We start from the raw sequence: 10635 nt of genomic DNA on the forward strand, positions 1-10635 counted from the left end.
CAAATGGAAATACTGCAACAAAAAAAGAGTTGCAATTTAGTCCTGTTATTATTATTGCTGTTGTTGTTGCCGGTGCTGCTGCTACTGCTGCTGCTGCTGCTGCTGAGCGCAACACATGCGCCATTATGCAATTGATTTTCTTGCTTTTTTTTGCAGCACTCAAGCTACGTTTTTTGCATTGTTGTAGGCGAAGCTGCTTAAAGCACTTTTTCAGCTTTTCTTCTTCATTTTTTTGCGGGATTATGGAGTTCAGCTGGGTGGCATTGGGGGTCATTCAACCCAGGTGGCAGGCGACTAACCAATTTGCACGGCAGGCCAGTTACGCCGTGGGCTCAGGTGTGTCTAATTAGGCGCCGCAACTAAAGCAAAGCCACTGAAAGCCCAGCAAAGCCAGCGAGGTGTCTAAAGTGACGCTTCATGTGGAAAATGGCTAAAGCAAACTGCACGTCCCTTCGTCTGCCTACGCGAAAAGATGCAACACACCCACACACACACACACACACACACAGATGAACACATGCAACTGCAAACTGCAACTGCATTTCTATGGCGACCCCATCACGTGCGCTATCTCATTCGGCGTTGCATGCAACGCGACGCGACGTAACTCGACTTTTAACCCTGAATGCACATTATGAATGCAACGTTGGCGTGGCACAGACAACCCACAGACTAACCCACACCACGGCAGTTGCGGCACGCCCACAGTCACGCCTGCGGGCTCACACTGAGCCCAGTCAAGCTGGCTGCAGTCAAGGCGCATTGCGTATACGCAGCATTGGCCACTTGCATTATTAAGCGCTACTCCAACGCTCTGATAAGCTGTCGCGAGTGCGAATCTCTGCGTGTGTCTGTGTGGGTACGTGTGTGTGTGTCTGTGTGCGTGTGTAAGCCTCTTTCACTTGCCTTGCATTTTCATTGTGAATGTCAAGTGCCGGCAGTTGCCTTGCGCTTTGTTTTCAGCCCGAGCAACGCAGCACGTGCGTAGCTCCACCCGCAGCGTCGCATCGGCATCGACTTCTGCCTCGGTAAGTGGCATTCAAATGCCGTGTCTTTGATTTGACATTAACATATTGCGCAACGTCTGGCCCCTTTGTCAGCCAGTCAATTGACTGCGCTCGAAAGTTTTCATGAGCCTCAGACCACTGACTGCGATCTCTTGAGCAGAAGTACCAGAAAGTCTGACCACTACCGGCTATGAAGTCGTACTCAAATACATTGTGAATTGAATGTTATATATGGTCACAATTTCACTTATCTCTTTCCCAATAATTGTCATGCATAATAATCATATAGATTTTGATCGTAGTATATAAGCATTTTATTTGTATGCTGAAAAAAGCTTGGAGCTCGGACTTTTTATTGAACCAGTTTGAGAACATCATTTGCGTTAGCTTGCACCTTCAACAGAGCCAAGCCTCTTCGATTTTTCAATCTACAATCCCAAGAATATCTATTCGTTGACGATCTTGACCAAACCAAGGCAAGCAAAATAAACATAATATCTTTTCGTGACTCACGTAAGTTAACCTCTTGGCACTTTTACATTGATATTCATTGTGTGTTAAATATTTAGCAAAGCCATTCAAAGGCCGTTGGAAACCAGTTCTGTTCTAACATCGAACCGACAAATATGAATCTGAGTCTTTACACATTCCCATAAGGAAATAAAATAATGGAGGGAAAAACACATTCTTTGCGTGCAGTCACTCAAAAATTAAATTCATTAATTGATTGATTGTCAATACCCTTAATAAATAAACAAATAAACAACAATTAGCAAATATTTGTTTCCGAAAAAAAAAAACAAGCTATTAAATATATTTAATTCCGAAATTGATTTATTTCGATAATATATTATTTATATATATTTCTTTTAATTAGTTTTAACCAATTTTTTTTTTTTTTTTAATTATATTTGATTTGGAAAAAATGTATAAATAAACATTTGCTGTAAATTTAAATTTATTTATTCAAAATGCGAATTTTCAATAGATTTTTTGTACCCTTGATATTTCGTTAATATATTATATTTCCAAAATATTTCTGCTTCCCAGGTCGAATATCGTTTTACAAGTTTGTCAACAAATGAGCTGAGACGGTCGCAGTTTAATCATAAATATATTGTTCAATTATAGCCTTACTGCCAACTTTGACAACTAACCTCTAATAGTTAACATTAACTCAATTAGCGCCCAAGGTATTTTATCAAATTTAAGCTCTTAAAATAAAATATGAACTCTCATTATGTTGGCTAAGATCATTTTTGTGGATTCACAATGAAATGATCAAAATGATTCGTCATGAAGAGAGTTAAGATATATATGCTAATAATTAACACATCTGCAGATCGCATCACTTCCTTCATATATATTTCTTATATTTGTCTTATATACGAAATTCGATTTTGATCAAAAGAGAAGAGAAAACAAAACTAATTTGTCAGCTTCAAAGCAGAGAATCGAGTCGAGTTCAGCATTTTAAAATAATAAATTTAAGCTTAACTCGACTCTTGGCTATATGGAATACATACATATATATCAACCAGGTCTGCCCACTGGATTGAAACCGAATTAAACTTTATTGTCTACCAATTTACACAGTTTCAACGGATGAAGCCAAAACAGAAACAACAAATCCCATATGAAATTGATGCAAATTTATTTATAAATCCATAACAACAACAACGTTAATAAATACTGCTATGAAAACCAAATTATTGAACCCGACGGAACCGCACTTTTACTTTTGACGAGTTCAACATGATCTTCATAAACACACAGAGTCAATACGCAGAGATCTACGATAATGTGGCATGGCTGAGTTGGTAAATTAAAAGTGGTTAAGTGCGGAAAGACAATGAAAAATAACATAAATCACAAAACTTGAAAAAAAAAGTGAGGGAGGTGCAGGCAAACGAACAATTAATACTCTGTCCAAGAGATTTGGGTTAGAGTTGGAGTATTGGAAAATGCATATGAGTGGGATAAGTAGGAGATATTGAAATAAAGTTGAGAGAAGAGAAGATAATTATAACAATTAAACAACACAAAGGAAGAAAAAGAGAGAGAGAGAGAGAGAGAGAGAGAGAAATATCACTGATAATAATATATAAAATAATGTATCTTGGTAATGACAAATTTGATTCAGATCTTCTTCATTCGATCACTTCATAATCCAATCCTAAGTTGCTGTGAGCTGAATGTGATTTGCTGCATGCAAACTATATAGATCAATCAACTAAAAAAGCAAACAAACAGCTGAACTTATAAATCTACCTGACATTCAGATACTCATTAATCGATAGTTAGAGCGGAAAAGATTTTCACGGCCCCAGCGGAATTATTTCTGGGCATGTGCCAACGTAAAAGTTGGCTCCTTAACGATGACAAAAGCGAGACCCAAGTGATAGCCAAATTATTCCACAAGCAAACGAACGCTGAAGTGGCGAGCGACGATAACATATACAGGCAGATAAATATCTCCACAATCATATATATATATAGGGGAAGACAGAGAAAGAGATAGCCAGCGAGGGAGAAGGCAAAATTATGAAATTTAAATGTTACAGCGAATCCAGAGGCAAGCGATGCCACAATTACAACTCAATAATAGGCAAAACGAGTTTTGCTGCCGCTGACGCAGCTCTCGTTTGGCTCTTCTTCTGAAGAAGTCTAACACTGTGATCTGCACGGCAACTGTCTCAATCATTTGCCAGACGGCGACGCGTGCACAACACGAAACACAGACAGTTCCACAATTTCCGAGCTGACACTTCGATGGCCAACCTGATGCTGCTCGTCGTGACGGTAAGCGGCGACGTGCGGCCTAATGAGCCAACCAAGCCTCATTAATATTAATGTGTAAATGTTTTGAAAAATTGTATTAGTTGGCGCTACTGAGCTGCGCCGAGTCACAGATCCCCTACAACTATCAGCACCCGAAGATACCCTTCCGCCCGCCTGCAGCGAGCCCAAACCCGGCGACCAAGTATGTGGTGCAAGCCCTTGGACGCACCTATGAGCTGCAATCGCAGAAGTCGCCAGCGGTCTACACGGCACATCAAACGTACACGGTGCCCAATCGTCAGCTGCAGCAACAGCAGCAACTGCAACAGCAGCGACAGTTGCAACAGCAGCAGCAGCTGCAACAGCAGCGTCAACTGCAGTACCAGCAACAGCAACGACAGCAGCAACAGCAGCAACTGCAACAGCAACAGCAGCGACAGTTGCAACAGCAGCAGCAGCTGCAACAGCAGCGTCAACTGCAGTACCAGCAACAGCAACGACAGCAGCAACAGCAGCAACTGCAACAGCAACAGCAGCGACAGTTGCAACAGCAGCAGCAGCTGCAACAGCAGCGTCAACTGCAGTACCAGCAACAGCAGCAACAGCAACGACAGCAGCAACAGCAGCAGCAGCAGCAGCATAGCAATCCTTTGCTGGTTAATCGCCAGCCCCAGTTTTTGGCTCTCTCACCACCGCGGCCTGCCACAGTCCAGGAAATCGACTACAATTACCTCCCGCCTCAGCCTCAGCCGCAATCGCAGCCGCAGCAACCGTTAGTTGCCAGTTACTACAGACAGCCGCAACCGGTGACAGTGACCAGAGCTCAGGTGCAGCCAGTGGTCACTTATGTGCCACCGCCGCCACCAGCACAGCCGGAGCAGTCCGACAGCAATCCACTGCCCTATGCCGTTGTCACACTGCCCAATGGCCAGCAAGTGCAGGACGGCGGTCATGGCAATGGCCCAGTGCAGGCCGTGGTTGAGCAGCAGGCGGCACCAAACCGCGCTGGCGACTATAGCGGTCAGTCGCAGAGCGCCATGCTGGATGCCCACGAATACAAGCAGTCGGTGGCAGGTGAGTCGCGCGGCTATAAGCGCATCGTGACCAACTGCGAGCCCAACGGACAGTGCCAGCAGCTGGAGCTGGAGCCCGGTCAGATCGATGCCAACCACTTTGAAGTGCTGAAGAAGGCTCGAGCCAAGACGGTGAGCGTTAAGGATAACTCCCAGGACAACCAGCTGGAGCAGGGTGCAGAGGCGAACGCCTATGGCCAGCGGACACCGCACGACAGACGCGCATATCAGCACTTGCATGAACAGCTGGATGTGTATCCCTATAACTAAATACATCTAAAAAGTCTAAGGTACATTTAAGAGGAATATTCTATATTATATATTTTGTTGACATTTTGTTTAACCGTTCTATTATTTTCTATTATTATTAAAATCCTCTTATCCTCAATATTTTATTTGAACTTATTTTCTTAAGGTCAGCTGTTGATTTCAATTAAATATTACACTCAAAAGACACCCGTGTGTAGGAGTAAAAAAACATACATGTATTTGTGACAAACATATAATATTTTTCTCAGTTTTTATAGTATATAATAATGCTTATTGAAGCCATACTCCAGTAACCCCCTTTGTGTGCTTATTGGCCACTTATTCTGACTTTTAAGCCACATATAAGCAAGGTAAGTAAGTAAGAGTATAATATCAATAAAGTGCAAAAACTATTCCTAATTTACCCATGTGGAATAGCGCTATGTGAATCTGCGCGTTATCGTGCTGACTAGCTTATGGGTAGCTACATGATGGTCTAGGAACTCTCACAGTAGTTGAGCTCATTGGGCCAGACAGCTTTAGAAACGTGGATAGACACAGCTGCAGATAGCAACAAAAACTGAGAGCACATCCAAATCAGCTCTCATCTCAACACAGTGCAACTGAAAATGTTGCAAGCTCAGTAACTACTCAAACTCAGTGCGAACAAATTTAATTATTATAATAAAATTTATTTTTTTACTAGAGTGCCTCTTATGAATAAATGAAAGTTAAGAGTTAAACAAAAAGAAAAAAAAAAGAAAATAAATAAGTAAATGAATACAAACTACAATTTAAGCAGATATATGATCTATATATACTAGCCTTCTGGCGACCCAAAATTGTAAGGAAATGAACGACTACAACAGACGGACTGACATTTCACAAAACCAATATACCCCTTACGCTTCATAAATGTGTATTTAATAATTTTTTACATGGGCTTTTTTGTATATTTATTTTAAGCGCTGAATCTGTACAATGCAAGTTTAATAAAAAAAAAAAAAAATAAAAATAAAAAAAAACAAATAAATAAAGTTTAAGACGCGCTGGAGATTTTCTACTTTCAAAAGTTCAAATATAATCAATTCAAATGATTTTCTTGTCAAGCCTAAAAGTATGCAATATTTTTTAATTAAGTCATAGAAAAAAAAATTTTTTTTTTTCATTGGTTCTTTATATGCTGATTGTAAAGCCTCAGACAAACATTTGAAAACTAAAATCTAAAAGCGCGTTTCATATTTACTGTGCTGGTCAATAAAACATAAAAAGTAATTGAAATGCCAGCAAATTGAAAGAAATGGAGCTTTATACACATATGTGTATCAATCTAGTAGCGATTCGTTTTGGCTTTCATAAATACGAGCGTTTTATACACTTACACAGAACAGTTTCAATTACTAAAATGCAAACTAGAAACTCACATTAGATTTCCTGCTGGAGTTTAATAGTTGACTCGGCCACTCAATCGTGCTCAGCATCAAGCAACAGCCATAAAAGGCAATTTGAAATAGATTTTGGCCACAGAGAATTCTTCATTTCGCCTTAATTGGGAAATATTTGATATTAAATTACTGTAAAACCCAAACAAATCGAAACCTGCTCCAAAGACAGCCCGAGCTCTTCTTGTTGAGTCATTTGTTTAGCATTCGAGTGGGACATACCAAGAAATAGCTTCGTTTCTAGTTTTTTTTTTTTTTTTTTCGTACTTGTTGTTATTTTATTTTATCTCTTAGTTAGCTACCAAATGGAAACACGTTTCTGGCCCCGACGTCACAGTGTGCGTGTGTTTGTGTGTGCTTGAAAGACAACAGCAAACAGCCAACAGCCAACAGCTGCTAGACGATTCATCAAGTCCAAGTCCAGCGGAAGTGTCACTAGCTGTGCAGCGTCGAGGCGCCACAAGAGGTGCATAAGTAAACAAGGTGTCAACAGGCACGTTTATGATGAAGCTTCTGTCCGGTCGCCACTCTCCAAGGGCCGGATGCCCAGGCACTCCAGCTAGCAGAGTGAATGCTGTGCAAGAGATCGCAACGACTTGGCAGAAAACTGCAAAAGAAAAGAGTAGAAAAATCTTCCCCATAATTAAATTCAAACGACGCGCCAAATGCTAATGACTTGCGCAATTAAACAAATTAGGCAACTAATAATTATTTGCGACAGACAAATTTGACAACATCAAAATAAAAATACAAAATAATAATAAGAGGAGAGGTAAGGCATTAGGCAAAGTTATTGCGACAGCCGCAAAAGCTTTCCAAAAATACAAAACCGCATTCCAGAGACATTTTTCGAAATGCAATATACAAATAAATAAATAATTTATTCAGTGCTTAAACAGAAATAAACAATAAACAAAAACAAATACGGGAATAGCTAGAAAGTTGGACAAACATTTAGTAGTCGCTATAGTACTTCTTGCTATCGCCCGGATTGACGCTATAGAGATCGTAATCGAACTGATCCCACTCAGCATAGCCCTCGCCCTTCGGCTTTGTGTTGCCCTTCTTCAGCTTGTGCAGAGCCTTCTTCTCCCGGGTGATGTCGACTGGATGCAGCTTCTGGCGTACGCGCTGCTCCTCGGCAGTGATGGGCCTTGGCGGACGCACGGGCGTGCTGCTGGCCAGGAACTGTGACTCATCCATGCCCAGGTCGGCGCCCGGACTCATCTCGGCGTCGTAGAATGCGGCAAAGTTCTGCAGCTGCATCGACTCTGCTGGATGGTGATCGTAGTAATCGGGCATTATCAAATTGTAGTTGCCCGTTAGGGCCATGGGCGGCTGGGGCCTGGCAGCGTAGGCCAGGATGGTCTCGCTGCCGGCGGTGCTAAGGTCAAAGTTCTTCCTGTTTGAGGTTTTACTGTAGCGTGGCCGGGCTTGACTTGTGGCCAGCATCAGAATCAGACAGCAGCTAAGCAACTAAGGTTGCACAAGATATATTTATATTAGTATAGATCGTATATAGTTGAGGTACTGCGAATGCTTACCATATTCCGAAAACACATTTCTGTTTAATTTTGCGAACTGATAAAATTGATGTGAATGAAATCCACTTTCTAATTATGTTATTTTTATTCTTTTTATGAATAATATTTATAAACAAACGGAAATTTCTTTTTGATTCAATTCAAGTCGATTCGATGCGCGCTACGTTTTAATCGAGCTCTTAAACACGTCTAATGTTCTGAAGCTGGGTGTTTTTATATTTAAGCAGCGCATCCAGTTCAAGTGGGAAAAAACATTTCACTGCTGCTTCTTTTGTTTCTGTTTCTTTCTGCTACACTGTACAGAAAGAGCAAAGGGGTATATTGGTTGAGTGCACGATAAGGTAATATACCTTGAATATATATAAGTGTATATGAAATATATCATAGTATGAAGTAGATTTACAATGCGAATATTTTCTATAGATAAATGGAATACAACTCAAATGATATCGAACTACATTTAACTATAGACATAAATAGGAATATAGCAAAAATAATCAAATATCTATAAACTTATTATATATGTATATTTAGATGGGAAGACATATTGAAATATGGTTTAGAAGTCTAAATTTCCTTTAGTGAAACAGCGAAGTTAGAGTACAATTTATCAAATATATTCATATTTTAATTCATGAATCTATAAAAATATCTATAATATATTATCAATATTTAACAGAATGAGAGATTGCTCTTAAAATATATTTAAATATTTTTATTTCTTCTTTTACTTTAATCTATATACAGTGTATTCAGCAGTCGTTAGCATGCCATTCAAATGTTCTTAATCATTGTGTTGTTTGTTTTGGGTAAATCCGGTTCGCAAGCTCCGATTTCAAACTGTGCGACGACCACTTCAGCTGCTGCTGCTGCTGCTGCTGCTGCTGCCTTTGACTGACAATTGGTGTGACTGACACACGCAGCAGACGTCCGGGCAGGTCAGGCAGCAGCTGAATGGATGAACGGATGATTCCGGCGACAAGTCGCGTCATGCATCATGTTGCATGTCAAGCTCACAAAAAAACAACAACAACAACAACAAATCGAGGCATTTGCGACTGTGCAGCTTATTGTGGCACACATTTGTGAGTGCGTCTGATTCATTTGAATTTGATTGTGTTTTACAAGCAGAACAACAACAACAACAACAAAAACACCTTTGTTCAACTGTCTTCAATGAGTTTATTGGCTAATTAATACGCACAAATTAAATGTTAATAAATGAAATTATTAATTACACACGCTTTGTACCACTGAACTTTAATGCAGTTTAAGCACTTGATTCACACACACATGCATACATACATACACACACACACATACATTCACAGGCATGATTGAAAATTGGCATATCGATCAAAAGGTTTTATAATGTGACATTTTAATATTGATATTTAATTACAAATTTTTTCGCTTGCTGTGCATTGCCTTCAGACTAATTGTTGCTTGTATATATATGTATATATATACGTAAAGTAAGGTATACATATATATACAGGCATAAAGACTAAATAAGAAAAGAACTAGCTCAGATTCAAAAATTGTTTGCCACCATAAAATTGTGTTTGAAGATAAGAAAACTGATTTCAATTAAATGATAGGAATTGGAGTTGGGATGGGTGATAGAGAGAACTTTCACAAAGCTATTTATTTTAGAAATGAAAGAAGCAATTAAATAAGAATCAAGCAAAAAGCAAACACACTTTGAAAAACGAAAAAATAAAAACCAAAACAAAAACTACAAAAGAATGCAGAAGCATTCAGCTTTTTATCAACTTATTCTAAAGGTAAAAAAAAAAAAAAAATAAATAAAAAAAAAATTTGCCTAAAAACTATGAGAAATGCGAAAAAAAAACATGTCAAACTTAAATTTATAAACATAATATAAAGCTAGATGAATTTAGAGAGAAAAAAATTAAATTAATTCAATAGAAAGATTAAATTTTTTTTTATAAAGATAAATTGCTTCTGGGCCTTACGAAGAGCAAAGAATTTATATTAACTCGAATGCATTAATAAATTTATAGATATATAGGCCCATTTAGAATGTCTGGCCAGACTACTCAAATAATCTCTAAAAAATGATTAAGTCTTTGTAAACACATTCTTGCCTTCCGTGTAGAATGCGACAATAAATAAATGTAAATAAATAAATTACCTTCACTTGACTGTCAATCAAAGCCGCTTTCCATTAATTAATGTGCGTTGCGTGTATGTGGGCTGCCCTCTCTCTCTCACTCTCTCTCTCTCCCACTCCTTGTACTTTGGAAAAACCTCAAGCGAACGGCTCCTGCTGTGATGGCTTTATTGGCACTCGGACTGCTCACGAATATCATGAATTCCGTAAATAATTCCAGCGGCAAACGCAGCAAACTCTGAGGCTTATTTTGCACTTACATTATTCACGTATTTGTTTCATTTTAGTAATTTCTTTTTAATCGCAATTGACGTTGTATGTAAATTTATTCTCTTCTTCTTTTTTTTTTTTTGTTTTGTTTTCTGTCGTTTGAGATCAAAGACATGTTTTTGGAAGCTGAGC

The 10635-nt window shown here is 39.1% G+C and overlaps 2 protein-coding genes across 2 annotated transcripts; one reads left to right on the plus strand and one right to left on the minus strand.

Annotated features, from left to right (window-relative positions):
- The first annotated feature begins 3497 nt into the window (after nucleotides 1-3497).
- Nucleotides 3498-5233, plus strand: LOC6574849 (putative mediator of RNA polymerase II transcription subunit 26). The gene is made up of 3 exons (XM_044007975.1): nucleotides 3498-3809; nucleotides 3890-4167; nucleotides 4342-5233. The coding sequence occupies exons 1-3, from the start codon at nucleotides 3780-3782 to the stop codon at nucleotides 5129-5131; spliced, it is 1098 nt and encodes a 365-aa protein (XP_043863910.1). The 5' UTR covers nucleotides 3498-3779; the 3' UTR covers nucleotides 5132-5233.
- Nucleotides 5234-7414: 2181 nt separating this feature from the next.
- LOC6574850 lies at nucleotides 7415-8299 on the minus strand. Its single transcript, XM_002000842.4, has 2 exons — nucleotides 8097-8299; nucleotides 7415-8028 (listed from the first exon to the last, which is right to left on the minus strand). The coding sequence occupies exons 1-2, from the start codon at nucleotides 8112-8114 to the stop codon at nucleotides 7507-7509; spliced, it is 540 nt and encodes a 179-aa protein (XP_002000878.2). The 5' UTR covers nucleotides 8115-8299; the 3' UTR covers nucleotides 7415-7506.
- Nucleotides 8300-10635: the final 2336 nt, after the last annotated feature.

The sequence above is a fragment of the Drosophila mojavensis genome, unplaced genomic scaffold (genome assembly GCF_018153725.1).
Source record: "Drosophila mojavensis isolate 15081-1352.22 unplaced genomic scaffold, ASM1815372v1 contig_231, whole genome shotgun sequence".
Classification (NCBI taxonomy): Eukaryota; Metazoa; Arthropoda; class Insecta; order Diptera; family Drosophilidae; genus Drosophila; species Drosophila mojavensis.

Excerpts from the sequence above, each read along its gene's own strand:
- LOC6574849 (XM_044007975.1), top strand. The coding sequence starts at position 3,780 with ATGGCCAACCTGATGCTGCTCGTCGTGACG. Across the intron at positions 3,810-3,889 it reads TGATGCTGCTCGTCGTGACG|TTGGCGCTACTGAGCTGCGC; the intron begins GTAAGCGGCGAC and ends AAATTGTATTAG. Across the intron at positions 4,168-4,341 it reads CAACAGCAGCGTCAACTGCA|GCAGCAGCTGCAACAGCAGC; the intron begins GTACCAGCAACA and ends GTTGCAACAGCA.